The 16,753-nt window shown below is 41.2% G+C and overlaps 1 protein-coding gene across 3 annotated transcripts in view; it reads right to left on the bottom strand.

The window, feature by feature from the left end:
- saxo4 (stabilizer of axonemal microtubules 4) overlaps window positions 1–16,753 on the bottom strand; it is a 151,348-nt gene that overhangs the window by 116,375 nt on the left and 18,220 nt on the right. For 2 of the 3 annotated variants that reach the window (XM_043705996.2, XM_043705995.2), the window contains exons 3-4: window positions 9,319–9,436; window positions 636–789 (exon numbers count right to left, since the gene is read on the bottom strand). In XM_043705996.2, the coding sequence (XP_043561931.2) occupies window positions 636–789; window positions 9,319–9,436 (272 nt within the window). The remainder of the gene's footprint in view (window positions 1–635; window positions 790–9,318; window positions 9,437–16,753) is intronic. The other variant, XM_087996611.1, reaches the window with a different exon arrangement.

Genomic DNA, 16,753 nt, shown 5'->3' with positions numbered 1-16,753 from the left:
TAAAACAGGTACTGTCCCCAAGGGAGTCAAGGGTTGTAGATCAGACAGGAAAGTGAAGCTCAAGCCACAAATGGATCAGCCATTATCTTACTGAAAATTTCCTTTGATTCTCACAATGCTAGAATGACAATAACACAAACTGTGCAAAGTGTCTCTGCAAAAGGAAGCAGTTGGAAGCATCCATCCTAGTTCTCCATTTATGTCCTTACACTGATGTCCTTGCTTTCTTTCAAACTTACTCTGAATAATTTAACTGAATCCATATAAATGGGTTCAGTTTTGATGCCAACCAACTCCAGGTCAGGTTTAATGTACTAAATGCAGAGTGGAATTCTTCCTCACAACAGCAATGTACATCAGCTCCAAACTTCAGCAAGGAGCTTCTTATGTCCCAGTGTCACTTGCTTTTATTCCCCACAGTGGCCATTTTCAGTTTGTAAACAATCCTGAAATGTCAAAAATTTCATGCTAGATTGGGATTATTTACTTCTGTTAATGAATTTTACATTACAACTTCTGTCTGTGAATTTCACCGCATTTGAACTCAGGCTTCCTGAATAAAAGGGCACAGCTTAATCCATTATAAAACCAGGCTCCATAGCTCATAACTTTAATCCTCTTAACTATTTTCTTACATCTTTGAGGTATGGAAAGTTCAGTGGCTTCTTCCGCATAAATCCACTGCCAATAGAATGCAACTTGTGAGGAAAGTCTTCTTTGCCATTCGGGCGAGCATACTTCACAAAGTCCTTCTTGGTTATTGAATTATAGTTATCTCGTAAAAGCTGCCTAAAGGTAAAAATGCAAAGATTTATATTAAATATAATGAGTTTTCATCTCCATCTTTTCATATCACTCCTCCATCTTCTGAAGGGAGTTGGTCATTCCATAGTTATTTGTAACTATTCACTACTGAAACCCAATCTTATTGTCATCTATTCCCGACATAAATGCACTTTGAACAGCATGGGAATTATATTTAGAAGCAGGGGCTGGAGAGGGAATTCTTTATCTCCCCAGGCCCTCCTGTATTTCCTACAGTACACCCAACTCCACTCAGCGAGAGTGGCACTGAGGGCAAGACATTCTGCCAAAAACTGGTTTGCTGCACAAGTCAGTGAGAGAGAGGATTGAGAGTCTTTGGAACTCTCTTCACGAAAAGATAGTGGAAGCAGAGTCTGTGATTATATTTAAGGCAGAGGTGGATACATTCTTGGTAAACAAGGGGGTGAAAGTTCATCAGGGATAGGCAGCAATGTAGATTACATTAAGATCTCCACAATCTTATTAAAAGAGGGATTGGGCTGATTGGACTGATGGCTCACTCCTACTCTTTGCTCTTATGTGGGTTTTGTAATGTAACCTAAGACGTTCCAGATTTTTATGGTTCAGTATTGCACGAGACTTGTTTTCATGTGGGTTTTGGAACAGAGTCACTGATTTTCATCCTTTCCACATGGTTCCCATCACAGCCCCACCAGTAACTCCCCCTCTCAGCAACCTGCCCTTCATCCCCACCTTTCACTCACTCCCTCTCACCACTTGACCCCTACTCCAAACAACAATCTGAAGACTTTCTTCCTTGATGCTTGCAAGAAAGACAAATGCATACAACAATTGATATTCGCCTTCTTCTGACTTCCAGAATGGTGTTGAAGCCCATTCTTAGGTATGTCTGTGTACTGGGGATGAAGTAATATCAGTTGTCTCCACTATCTGTTGACTCGTGTTCAGGCCATGTGGAAATCCAAAAAAAAACAAAGTATGCCAGAGGAAACTTACTTATCCTTTGTACTACTGTTTATTTCCTTCAATTTCCAGTTTTAGTCAGGGATGGTCAACAAATTCTGGCTTTACCAGGGACACTCACATCCCTTGCACAAACCCTAAGGAATGAGGAATGCATAGGGCTCTTATGGCACAGTAGTAGTGTCATTCCTCAATGTCCGAATGCAACTCCTGCCTGATTCAGAGGTGTGTAATGACACCCCTGAACAGGGTGATTAGAAATCATCTTCAAAGAAACAAAGGAAAAGTGGTATCAACATCAAAAATAATGGTCACTTTCATTTTTCTTCACAGCATGTGGTTTGCTTTTCCAGTCTCTTTAAGATGTCCCCACAACCCCACATCTTAAAGGGGTCACTTCATGTCAGCAGCCTGTTTGTCCCTTGCACTCTCAGCTCAGCACTGCTGCATGGCTGCACAACTATGTAGTTTGGAAGGAATATCGATCACAGGAATCTATCTCTTTTCCCAGCTTTGCAGATAGGAAATTAATCATCTCTAGACATAAAACAAATTTACAAACTGCTTCTTTATTTGGACAATCTTCTGATATTTTGTAAAAGAGGAAAAGTGAAACAAGTTCAGAGCAAGATGTGAGCACTGGCCAAGAGACTATCACTGTGAAAATGCCGGAGAAATTGTGACATTATTTGCAGAAGTGACATACACTACCTCAGTTTAATAAACACCCGTTGTGAATTATGAGGCGGCCATTTATTTAGTAGCACTATGTCTGTCACAGACAAATAAATACACAATTTGGAAGGAGCAACAGGAATAAAGAGTACTGATCTAATGGTAAGATTCTTGGTAGGATAGATGAACAGGGAGATCTCAGAGAGATCTCGGTGTCCATGTACATAGATCCCTGAAAGTTGCCACCCAGGTTGACAGTGATGTTAAGAAGGCATACGGTGCGTTAGCTTTTATTTGTAGAGGGATCGAGTTTCGGATCCATGATGTCATGCTGCAGCTGTACGAAACTCTGGTAAGGCTGCACTTGGAGTATTGGGTACAGTTCTTGTCACAACATTATAGGAAGGATGTGGAAGCTTTGGAAAGGGTTCAGAGGAAGTTTACTAGGATGTTGCCTGGTCTGGAGGGAAGGTCTTATGAGGAAAGGCTGAAGGACCTGAGGCTGTTTTTCTTAGAGAGAAAAAGTTTGAGAGGTGATTTAATTGAGATATATAAAGATAATCAGAGGGTTAGATAGGGTGGACAGTGAGAGCCTTTTTCCTCAGATGGTGATGGCTAGCACGAGCGGAGATAGCTTTAAATTGAGGGGTGATAGATGTCAGAGGTAGTTTCTTTATTCAGAAAGTAGTAGGGGCATGGAACGGCATACCTACAACAGTAGTAGACTTGCCAACTATAAGGGCATTTAAATGGTCATTGGATAAACATATGGATGAAAATGGAATAGGGTAGGATAGATAGGCTCCAGATTGGTTCCACAGGTCAGCGCAACATCGAGGGCTGAAGGGCCTGTACTGCGCTGTAATGTTCTATGTTCTATACCATTAATTAAGCAAAACAGCTAATTTGTTGTAATCCTATCTGATGTTATTATGGAACAAGTTAGATCCCAGATTGAAGTCTGGCTTGGTAGATCATATCATTTTATAAATTTATGAATTGGGCTTTCACTGAAATAAATACTGCAGATTCTGTTTAAACAATAAAATAGGAGTTTATTACACAAACAAAATAAAGATAAATTAGAATGACCAAGTGATTTAAATATAACACAATGTGTTTGAAACAGTAAAAATATAATCTCAACTATTCCAACATTATCAAAATGCCACAGCAAGCACTAGATTGTTTATTTATCACATTTGTAGATTAAACTTAGCTGTTTCCTCTAATGCCCAGTATTGACAGTATGGTAGTCTCCTTCTTGATCAGCCACACAATTGAGCTTTGAATAATTCCCCCAAAGACTTCTACCCAAAGACTTTTCTTTGATACTTTCAACTAAAACCATTAAACTAAGCTAACCTATTTCTTAACTAGTCTAAACTAATTTCTTTCTCTAGGAGAAGCTGTTTCATACATCTAACTTAAACCAGGATGTCTATAAACTAAATCCAAAAGCTTTGCCCCAAGCAAAACAAGAACAGAAAATCCTTCTAAGCGGCACGGTGGCACAGTGGTTAGCAATGCTACCTCACAGCACCAGAGACCCAGGTTCAATTCCTGCCTCAGGTGACTGTCTGTGTGGAGTTTTCACATTCTCCCCGTGTCTGTGTGGGTTTCCTCCCACAGTCCAGAAATGTGTAGGTTAGGTGAATTGCCCGTAGCGTTAGGTGGAGGGGAATGGGTATTGGGTGGGTTGCGCTTCGGTGGGTGAGTGTGGACTTGTTAGGTCGAAGAGCCTGTTTCCACACTGTAAGTAATCTAACCTTAACACAAGATAATGTTTACTCTGTCTGCTCATAAAACTTCTCCAATGTAAACAAATTTCCATTATCACCCCAAGGATACCACTCATGCCAGTATTTGTTTTTAAAAATGGTTCCAGACATACTGACAAATTACTCATTTAACATCCCCCCCCCCCCCCATAGATATTTGAATACCCACATGCCATTAGTTTAAAATCTAAACACTAAACCTAAAATCTAAAATTAAAGATATTAAAGTACATAGAAATTACACACCATACATTATAATCATCAAACAGGACTGCTTGGGGAGTCTGTTGTGCAACTGAGTTAAAGGTACATGTGTTGGTAATAGGAACGTTCTTAACAGAATGAAGAGAGCAAGAGATTCATATTATCTTTGAGGAAACATTTCCTTGTTATTAAATAGTAACACTACATATTAGTCTCTACTGAACTTCACCAATCAAATCTGTGCCCCTCCACTAACCTGTTTATATTCTCCTACACTGTCTTTGCACTCTTTTTTACATTCCCCATAATGTGCCATCACACCTTGGACACTGATTATGCCTGCCACCATCATATGGCATTTCTGGATCAAGTGAGCTGTTCTTCCTGGCCATCCCACAGGAAATATTCCTCTTACTGTGCACTGAGAACCTGAAGGAGGGTTTATTACTAAATTGTTGAGTTTTCGTACACGCTTCTCCGAGGAAACCCACTTCCTGGTCTAATTTCATCAGCCATTGCTAATGAAGTACAGTTAAGTTTGACTCTCTACAATCTCTTGAGCTTTACTCCTCAGCTTCCAGTGGCTGATGCTCACTCAGGTACAATGAGATGAGAGAGATCATGGCTGTCCCTTTCAACCGCAGCTTGCCTTCACTTCTTGACTTTCTGTTCCCTTCGGCCTTCTTATCTAAGTCCACAGTTTGTGAAGACTGACTCAGCCTTCATCCTTTAAACATCCCGCCATAGCAACTTGGTATTGTATGTGAATCTAAAAGGGTTAATATTGAGGAGTGACATAAACACCACCCACTAGGATGATGTCATTGGAATTTGTGGGCAGAACAGCTTAGGATCTCGAAGGAGTGAGAACTAATATCTGCTCGTCCTCAAAGTCTCTGTATCAATGTTTATCATATCAATGTTACCTGTTACGATTTTCTAAAAGGCAATAAACTATATCTTATTAACTACAAGAAACTCTTCTAATTGGACCAGGAAGTGGTTTTCCTCTGCTTTACCAGACCAAGGGGTAAGCACTGTCATTTCCCACAATTCAAAAGAATGATGATGCAGTGCAGGGAGCTGGCCCTGCCCATACAACACATCCATCCTTGAACTCACCTAGTTGACCTCCAAGCTCACTCTGCTAGCATTAATTGACAGGCCAGTATATGACTGTAGCTGGAAATCAGGGAAGTGTGGGAGCAGCAGTTATGTTGCTTATGTTTATGCCCATAGGACCTGCACTCTTGGCACTAAGGTCTATTGCAGACCTGAAAGTGTATGAGGGAAGATGTTGCAAGCAACAGTAGCAGTGGTACAGCATGACTCTTGATGGGCAACGGATGTGGTAGCAGAGAAAAGATGATGGCAATAATCCCAAGAGTGCAGAGAAAATCATTGACCTGATAAAATAATGAGAGGTAGCGATAGAGTTGATGATAGTTGTCTTTTTCCCAAGATGGGGAATTTTAAGACCAGGGGGTACATTTTTAAGCTGAGAGGAGAGAGACTTAAAAAAGACATGAGGTCATTTTTTTTTTTACACAGAGGGTGGATCGCGTGTGGAATGAACTTGCTGAGGAAGTGGTGGATGCGGATACAATTACAACATTTAAAAGGCACTGATTTTCCTGCTCCTCGGATGCTGCCTGAACTGCTGTGCTTTTCTAGCACCACTTTAATCCAGAATCTGGTTTCCAGCATCTGCAGTCATTGTTTTTACCTACATGAATAGGAAAGTTTTGGAGGGATATGGGCCAGGATCAGGCAGATGGGACTAGTTTAGTTTGGGATTGTGTTCAGCAAGGACTGTTTGGACCAAAGGTCTGTTTCCATGCTATATGACTCTAAGACTCTATAACTCTCTTTCAGCAATGATGAGCATTTGTCTTGACTGTACAGAAAGCACCAACTCAGATGGCAACCTTGGACCAGGCTGGCAGGGACTGGTGCCATGCCCTCCTCTACCACTCCTTGAGGAAATGGACGTCTGTCCCATGCATCACTCCATCCATCAGGACCCCCAAATCTCTGTCCACAAATTGGTGCACCAATTCCACCTTGTCTGCCATGCTCAGTGTAATTATCCTCAACCATGCAGGGTAGCTCTGGACTGCCAGCTCCTGACCAAGTGGGCAACAGCCTTTACATAAGGCACAGACATATAGACCCCAGGATATCCTGGTAGTGGTGAGCATGTCTGTCTACAGTGAGTGGGTGAATCCAGCTAGAGTTTGGGATGATGGTATCATTAAACTCACCTCCATGAAACTTGACCGAAATTACATTTAGCTAATTCTGGCAAGATGCAGTCCAATGTTGTTGTTTCTTGCTTTTTATTGAATGCTGATGTTAATGTCCAGCATTAAGCTCCCCATTCTGTTAGACATGGCTGAACTCAAGATTGTGCATTATAAAATATATTGTCCAACATCACTCTCATTGGGAATAATTAAAATTTCAATGAACTCAAAGTCCTGAAACGCTACCAAACCAACACACTGAGGTGGGCGTACAATTAGACATTACTTATATGGCCCTTTATTTCTCTCTGGAAATGATGCACACATTCAATTCATCTGCCCAGGTCTGAGTGGATAGGAGATAGTGAGGACTGTAGTTATATTGTAAAGGAATGCAAAATATCATCTGAAGGATTTGCTGCAATTTGTCCAATTCATATACTGGACAGCAGAAATTTTCTGTGTATTTCAGGCATACAGCATTACTATGCCATGCAGAGCTCTAAATAAAAAAAATCTCTGGAGTATTAATCAATCACAGGGCAATTAATTGCATTACGTCTAGTTTCAGATTTCTAATTTTGAATACAGATGCTAGAGCTAGTTGAGCAAATTGTTCTAATAAAACCCTCTGAGTCAAAGAGTCACACAGCACAGTAACAGACCCTTCAGATCAAATTTCCCAAACTAGACTCGGCCCACTTGGCTGCATTTGGCCCATATCCCTCTAAATCTTTCCTATTCATGTACTTGTCCAAACGTATTTTAAATGTTGTAACTGTCACTGCAACAATGACTTCCTCTGGCAGTTCATTCCACCTGCGAACCACACTCTGAATGAAAAGGTTGCCCCTCAGGTCCCTTTTAAGTTTTTTTCCTCTTATCTTAAAATTATTCCCTCTAGTTTTGGACTCCCCCAGCCTGCTATTCAGCTTAACCATCCATCTCATGATTTTATAAATATCTGTAAGGTCACCCTCAACCTCATACGCTCCAGTGAAAAAAGTCCCAGCCTGTCCAGCCTGTCCTTATAACTCAAACCCTCCAGTCCTTGCAACATCCTTGTAAATCTTTTCTGAACCCTCTACATTTAATTATATCCTTCCTATATCAGAACGACCAGAACTGTATACAGTACTCAAAAAGTGGCATCACCAATGTCCTGTTCAAGCTCAACATAACATCCCAACTCCTATACACAATGCACAGACCAATGAAGGCAAGGATGCCAAACGCCATCTTAACCACCATACCAATCTGTGACGTAACTTTCAAAGAACTATGTATCTGAGCCCATAGATCTCTCTGTTCGACAACACTACCCAGGGCTCCACCATTAACTGTATAAGTCCTGCTCTTGTTAATCTTACCAAAATGTAATACCTCTCATTTCTTCAAATTAAATACAATCTGCCACTCCTCAACCATTGGACCAATTGATCAAGATCCCTTTATAATCTTAAATAACTTTCTTCACTGTCCATTATACCACAAATGTTGGTGTCATGCATAAAATTACGAACCATGCCTCCTAAATGCTCATCCAAATTGTTTATGTAAATGACAAATAACTGTGGACTCAACACAGATGCCTACGAAACACTGCTGGTCACAGGACTCTAGTCCAAAAACCAACCCTCCATCATCACTTTTTGTCTCCTAGAGTCAAGCCAATTTTATGGTTTGTTGGCAAGCTCTCCCTGAATCTCATGTGCTCTAACTTTACTAATCAGTCTACCATGCAGAACTTTGTCAAAGGTTTTACTAAAGCCCATGTAGACAACATCTGCCATGCTGCCCTCAGATCTTTTTGGTTATGTTCTCCAAATCTTCAATCAAGTTTGTGAGAGACGATTTCCTACCACAAAACCATTCCGGCTATCCATAATCAGTCCTTGCCTCTCTAAATGCATGTAAACCCTATCTCTTGCCTATAGCTAACATATGGCACCTTTTATTCTTGTTATATAATTATGTTATAATTTTCTAACTTCAAATTTATCATGAAAATAGCCCAAGTTAACTGGTCACATGGTAATTCTATGAACCAACCACAGGATTATATGTGAAAAACAAGTTTGCATTGATAATTTCTATTCTAAATGTAGACGGAGGAATCTACTGTTAAAAACAATTCAGAAGAAATTAAAGATTACTACATAAAGAAAGGTGTGTCTTATGTCACATTATTCATGTAATTATGCAAATTTTGTGATAAATAGGAACGGTCACGTCACTTAAAAGAAGACAAGATAGCCACTAATTTATTTAGTTACTATAAACCAAACTTTACAAAAATTAAACTGCGCGCATCCTTCAATGGCCTCCAAGATACGCTCCCATACTTAGTTTGGAACTTGGCTCCGAGTTGCCTAAAATCTGGCTTGGAGAACTAATCAAGAGTCAGAGGCACAGGGGCAACCAAGAGTCTTACCTCATTCAACTTATGTGAAGTTATCCCACAAAAACATCCACAAAAACATCCACCCCCATCCCATCGAGCCCATTTCCCTTACGAACACACTCTCACTTTTTGCAACATGATCTGAGCAGAGAAAACAAGCTAAAGAGAAAACAGAGATTGTATTGTCCCGTCTATATCTGTCCCCTTTGATTGTCCTGACAGGTTTTCCAATTAGCCATTCTGAGAAAATCCCTCTTACCCGAGAATTGGATTGTCTAATCTGTCTAAAGATGATGAGTAGCATAAAACTGGTCTTTGATTGGTTACATATCCAGACCCAAACTCCTCGCATTTTCTTGGTTCAAATCTTTCACGACCTGGAACACAAATACATCATGGTTTGTGTTAGAAATCTGATCCTTGATTCTTTGCTCTGTTTCCAGCTTAATTAAGTCTCCTCTGTTTGGCATATTGTAAACTTTTCCATGGTGCCAATCAGTAGACTTGCAGATAAAGGCTCTAATTTGGGCCAGAATAATCTCATTTCTGTATCCCTTCCATTAGATTGGATTCTCTACAGTGTGGAAACAGGCCCTTCAGCCCAACCAGTCCACACTGGCCCATTTCCCCTCTGACTAATACACCTAACACTATGGGCAATTCACCTGATCTGCACAGCTTTGGACTGTGGGAGGAAACCGGAGCACCCCCACGCAGACGCGGGAATAATGTGCAAACTCCGCACAGTCAGGCGCCTGAGGCTGGAATTGAACCTGGGACCCTGGTGCTGTGAGGCAGCGGTGCTAACCACTGAGCCAATGTGAGAGAGGCAAGGTGAAGTATTCTTTTGAAGTACAGTTTAAGCATTATAAATGATTTGATCAACTTTCCATCATCTCACTAACAAACTGAAATAATGTGTGATATTAATAATAAACCCATTAAATCCATGCCTGCTGGGAATGCTTAAATTGTGCACTCATGGCCCACAACTCTAATAGACAACAATGTGTGATTTATAGGTTGACAGTATCTAGGTGTGCACTAATGATGCTAAGTGCTAAAATCACCGTTTTTTTTCCCTGATGAGAAGGCATTGGAGCTGACTTGACAAGCGATAGCAACACGTCTTCAAATAATAGAGGTTAAATACAACAGAGACAGAACAGAAAGTTCTTAAAAGTTCTGTAGGCTACAAGTAATTGAGCCAAAAAGGAAAATTCTATTTTATTGTTCTCCTAATGCTGCAACAGATTTTACAACAATGGCAATGTGGGAGGTGAAGATTATGTAAATTTTAGTCTCCACACCTCTGGTAGTTCTGATTCTTAGCTCCATAGTAACTGCCAATCCCTCCAATGTTTCACCCACACAGTCTTTCTTCATGTATTAGTGAGTATCAGCAAGAAGTGGTTCCATGGTCAAACTGAGTCCTGCTGGACATTGAAGTGCAGACTTTATTACAGTCTCTGGATAACAAATCAACAATGGAAATTCACGCAAATCTTGATCTCCATCCAATTGAAAGATCAGGATGCAGAAGCCTGCAGGAATTTAGAGTCATGGAGTCATAGAGATGTACAACACGGAAACAGACCCTTCAGTCCAACTCATCCGTGTCGACCAGATATCCCAAACCATTCTAGTCCCATCTGCCAGCACCCGGCCCATATCCCTCCAAACCCTTCCTATTCATATACCCATCCAGATGCTTTTAAAAGTTGCAATTGTACCAGCCTCCACCACATCCTCTGGCAGCACATTCCATACACGTACCACCCTCTGGGTGAAAAGGTTGCCCCTTAGGTCCCTTTCATATCTTTCCCCTCTCACCCTAAACCTATGCCCTCTCGTTCTGGACTCCCCCACCCCAGGGAAAAGACTTTGTTGATTTATCCTATCCATGCCCCTCATAATTTTGTAAACCTTTATAATGTCACCCATTAGCCTCCGACTGTCCAGGGAAAACAACCCTAGCCTATTCAATCTTTCCTTATAGCTCAAATCCTCCAACCTTGGCAACATCCTTGCAAAGCTTTTCTGAACCTTTTCAAGTCTCACAACATCTTTCCGATAGGAAGGAGACCAGAATTGCATGCAATATTCCAACAGTGGCCTAATCAATGTCCTGTATAGCCACAACATGACCTCCCAACTCCTGTACTCAATACCTTGACCAATAAAGGAAAGCATACCAAACACCTTCTTCACTATACTATCCACCTGCGACTCCACTTTCAGGGAGCTATGAACCTGCACTCCATGGTTTCTTCGTTCAGCAACACTCCCAAGGACCTTACCATTAAGTGTATAGGTCCTGCTAAGATTTGCTTTCCCAAAATGCAGCACCTCACATTTATCTAAATTAAAATCTATCTGCCACTTCTCAGCCCATTGACCCATCTGATCAAGATCCCGTTGTAATCTGAGGTAACTTTCTTTGCTGTCCACTACACCTCCAAATTTGGTGTCATCTGCAAACTTACTAACTATACCTCTTATGCTCGCATCCAAATCATTTATATAAATGACAAAAAGTAGTAGACGCAGCACCAATCCTTGTGGCACTCCACTAGTCACAAGCCTCCAGTCTGAAAAACAACCCTCCACCACCACCCTCTGTCTTCTACCTTTGAGCCAATTCTGTATCCAAATGGCTAGTTCTCTCTGTTTTCCAGGAGCTCTAACCTTGCTAACCAGTCTCCCCATGGGGAACTTTGTCAAACGCCTTACTGAAGTCCATATAGATCACATCTACAGCTCTGCCCACATCAATCCTTTTTGTTACTTCTTCAAAAAACTCAATCAAGTTTGTGAGACATGATTTCCCATGTTGACTATCCCTATCAGTCCTTGCCTTTCCAAATACATGTACATCCTGTCCCTCAGGAATCCCTCCAACAACTTGCCCACCACCGATGTCAGGCTCACGAGTCTACAGTTCCCTGGCTTGTCTTTACCACCTTTCGTAAATAGTAGTGCCATGTTAGCCAACCTCCAGTCTTCTGGCACCTCACCTGTGACTATTGATGACAAATATCTCAGTAAGAGGGCCAGCAATCACTTCCCTAGCTTCAAACAGAGTTCTCGGGTACACCTGATCAGGTCCTGGGGATTTATCCACTTTTATGCATTTAAAGACATCCAGCACTTCCTCCTCTGTAATATGGACATTTTTCAAGATGTCACAATCTATTTCCCCACATTCTATATCTTCCATGTCCTTTTCCACAGTAAATACTGATCCAAAATACTCATTTAGTATCTTCCCCCATTTCCTGCGGCTGTACACAAAGGCCACCTTGCTGACCTTTGAGGGGCCCTATTGTCTCCCTAGTTACCCTTTTGTCATTAATGTCTTTGTAAAAACTCTTTGGATTCTCCTTAACTCTATTTGCCAAAGCTATCTCATGTCCCCTTTTGCCCTCCTGATTTCCCTCTTAAGTATACTCCTACTGCCTTTATACTCTTCTAAGGATTCATTCAATCTAGTCTATCTATACCTCACATATGCTTCCTTCTTTTTCTTAACCAAAACCTCAATTTCTTTTGTCATCCCGCATTCCCTATACCTACCAGCCTTCCCTTTCACCCTGACAGGAATACACTTTCTCTGGATTCTAGTTATCTCATTTCCGAAGGCTTCCCATTTTCCAGCCATCCCTTTACCTGTGAACATCTGCACCCAATCAGCTTTTGAAAGTTCTTGCCTAATACCGTCAAAATTGGCCTTTCTCCAATTTAGAACGTCACCTTTTAGATCTGATATATCCTTTTCCATCATTATTTTAAATCTAATAGAATTACGGTCACTGGCCCCAAAGTGCCACCCCACTGACACCTCAATCATCTGCCCTGCCTTATTTCCCACGAGTAGGTCAAGTTTTGCACCTTCTCTAGTGGGTACATCCACATATTGAATCAGAAAATTTTCTTGTACACACTTAACAAATTCCTCTCCATCTAAACCCTTAACACTATGGAGTCCCAGTCTATGTCTGGAAAGTTAAAATCCCCTACCATAACCACCCTATTATCTTACAAATAACTGAGATCTCCTTACAAATCTGTTTCTCAATTTCCCTCTGACTATTAGGGGGTCTATAACACAATCGCAATAAGATGATCATCCCTTTTTTATTTCTCAGTTCCACACAAATAACTTCCCTGGATGTATTTCCTGGAATATTCTCCCTCAGTACAGCTGTAATGCTATCCCTTATCAAAAATGCCACAGGATACAAATTAAGCTGACAGTCCTTTCCATCCCTGAACCATGTTTCTATAATTGCTATGATATCCCAGTCCCATGTTCCTAACCATGCCCTAAGTTCATCTGCCTTCCCTGTTAGGCCTCTTGCATTGAAATAAATGTAGTTTCATTTATCAGTCCTACCTTGTTCTCTGCATTGTCCCTTTCTGCCCTGACTGTTTGACTCACCTTTATTCTCAACAGTACCAATCTCAGATTAATTTCTTTCCTCACTATCTCACTACCTCACTATTCCCCCCACCTTACTAGTTTAAATCCTCCCGAGTAGCCCTTGCAAATCTCTCTGCCAGTAAATTAGTCCCCTTCCAATTTAGGTGCAATCTGTTCTTCTTGTACAGGTCACTTCTACCCCGAAACAGCTTCCAATGATCCAAAAATGTGAATCCTTCTCCCATACACCAGCTCCTCAGCCATGTATTCATCTGCTCTATCCTCCTATTCCTGCCCTCACAAGCTCATAGCACCAGGAGCAATCCAGATATTACTTCTCTTGAGGAACTCCTTTTTAAATTCCTGCCTAACTCTCTATAACCTCCTTTCAGAATCTCAACCTCTTCCCTTCCTATGTCATTGGTTCCAATGTGTACAATGATCCCCTGCTGGCCCCTCTCCCCCTTGAGAACATTTTTCACTCTCTCTTGATCCTGGCACCGGGGAAGCAACACACCATTCTGATTTTTTGCTGCTGGCCACAGAAATGTCTGTCTGTACCTTGGACTAGAGAGTCCCCTAACAAAATCAATCACTTGGAACCCGACGTACCTCTCATTACATTAGAGCTAGTCTCAATACCAGAAACCTGCCTGTTCGTGCTATGCTCCCCCAAGAATCCATCACCCCCTACATTTTCCAAAATGGCATACTTGTTTGAAATGGGGATATCCACAGAAGATTCCTGCACTACCTGCCTCCCTCTTTTATCTTTCCTGGAGTTAATCCATCTATGTGGCTGTATCTGAGACTTTCCCCCCCCCCCTTCCTATAACTGCCATCCATCATATCCCCTTACTTTTGTAAATTCCTCATTGCCTCGAACAGCCTCTCCAACTGATCCATTCGATCTGATAGAATTCGCAACCAGCAGCAATTATTGCAGATATAATCCTCAGTAACCCGTAAACTCTCCCTGAACTCCCACATCTGACAAGAAGAGTATATCACTCTACTAAGGGCCATTTTTGCTTCTTTCAATCTACAGACCTAGAAAATAGCACTTCTGCACTGCTGTCTCTGTTTATAATTTGCACTATGCCTTTCATTTAGCAATAATATCCCATGTCTCATGGAGACAGCATCCTCTAAAACTGGATACTGAGGCAAAGAAAGGGATAGTAAGAGAGGTGACTAAAACTTAGGCAAATACATGAGTTTTACCAAAATCCAGAAAATTCTGGTTCTGGTGAGGAAATGATGGAGTAGCAAAAGGGTAGTTTCATAGCTTTGGGATGGGAGCGGGGCGGTGGGGGGGGGTGCTGCAGAAGTAAAGAGAGGTCATAAGAAGGCATTAGATAGAACTGAATTGGTTGCATTTAGAGTTGTCAAAGGCATGGATGAGAGCATGAGCAGCTAGTGTGGCAAAGTATAGGACAAGAAGGTGAATATGTTTTGGAAGTCAAAGAAGACTGTCTTTATGTCGGATAGCTGACATGGTAAAAGAGCTGGCACGGTCTTAACTCAGAGTCAAACTTGACATCAATGTTGCAAACAATTTAGTTCAATCTGGGATAGTGGCAAGGGAGAGACAAAGATGCAGATTGAGGATAAAAAAGGATGAGCTTGATCTTTTCAGTGTTTAACTGGAGGGAACTGCAGCCAAAGTATGGTTGGATATTAAACGAGTAGTCAGAGAGCACAAAGAGCAGAGAGTTTGAGAGAATCGGCAGAGAAATGGATGTCAATGACATATGTCATTTTGGATGATGTCCCCCAAGGGGCAGTATAAAATGAATAAGTGGTTTTCAGAAGGATCACAAATAGCTCCATGCTAGGTTCAAAACATAATAGCATGGGGGCAGGGGGCATAGTCATTTCTCCAAATATTTTGACTATGATGTGATTAGTTAAAGAATCAAGAAAAGACCACGTAGGACAATAAAGCATAAACATCAGAAAAGAATTATGTTAGACGATGCCAACAGTTGCTGAAACGTCAAGGAAGTTATGAAAGAAAAATGCACTGTGGTTATTGCAGACAATGTTGTTGTTGACTTTGATTGAAACTGGTTCAGTGTTTTCACAGAGGCAAGGTCAGTACATGATTAGAGTTGAACATGGAGCCTTTTTTCCCCCGCCCACTCCATTCCTGGGATTATATACTCCAGTGCAAGACATGATACTGCATGCACTTAGCAAATTACCATTAGAGGTAACAATCTTAAAGATTTACCTAGATAGACAGATAATTTATAAAATACACATAATTTCACAATACACAAGTCATTAAAAAACTGACTCCTGAAAAAGAGCTGACTCAGTATTCCAAGTATTACATTAAACATTTGTCAATTGTCAACACAGAGGGCAAGAGCCTACCATCTGGAGTCTAAGGTCTTCAATATTTAAAAAATAGCTTAAGGAGTTTATTTTTAAAGAGGGAGCCAGCTGTTCCTTGTAGAGTTATGAAGCCTAGCAAACTCCCATGAGTAATATGTATTTCTTCAGTCTATTCCTGAACACTTTTTTCATCCATGCAGCACAGATTTATGCAAATAATTTTCAAAGTTTCTACAGGAAGTACTCTTTGTAAATATTGGCACATTTCTGGGAGGTATCTGCAACTATTGTCATATTCGTGGGCTCTCCTATTCTTGGTTCAACAAAACCTGACTGGCATTTCCACAGAGGTCCTCTGGAGGGAGATCAGTGAAACTATAGAGAAATGCTGTAAACAGCTACATGAAGGTACGAGATCAGGAGAAGCTTACAAAACTTTCCCGGCAAATATCTGTCAAAAAATTTAATAACTACAGCAAACAACACTTAAATGCAAATCTCAAAACATCGACAATATTTCACAGGATGGGGTGGCAACAGTGGCTCAGTGGTTAGCACTGCTGCCTCACAGCACCAGGGATCCGGTTTCGATTCCAGCCTCGGGTGACTGTCTGTGTGGACTCTGCATGTTCTCCCCGTGTCTGCGTGGGTTTCCTCTGGGTGCTCTGGTTTCCTCCCACAATCCAAAGGTGTGCAGATCAGGTGAATTGGCCATGCTAAACTGCCTGTAGTGTTAGGTGCATTAGTCAGGGGTAAAAATAGGGTAGGGGAATGGGTCTGGGTGGGTTACTCTTTGGAGGGTCAGCGTGGACTTTGTGGGCCGAAGTATGTTTCCATATTGTAGAGAGTCTAATCTAATCAAAATTAATCTAACCCAGGGAGGAATCATAATATAGCGGAAGAATTGCTCTGGGCTTCAACTCCCAAA

This window comes from Chiloscyllium plagiosum, unplaced genomic scaffold, assembly GCF_037043375.1.
Source record: "Chiloscyllium plagiosum isolate Xiang-an unplaced genomic scaffold, Cpla_swu_hap1 HiC_scaffold_18, whole genome shotgun sequence".
Classification (NCBI taxonomy): Eukaryota; Metazoa; Chordata; class Chondrichthyes; order Orectolobiformes; family Hemiscylliidae; genus Chiloscyllium; species Chiloscyllium plagiosum.
This window is presented reverse-complemented; position numbering and strand designations above follow the sequence as displayed.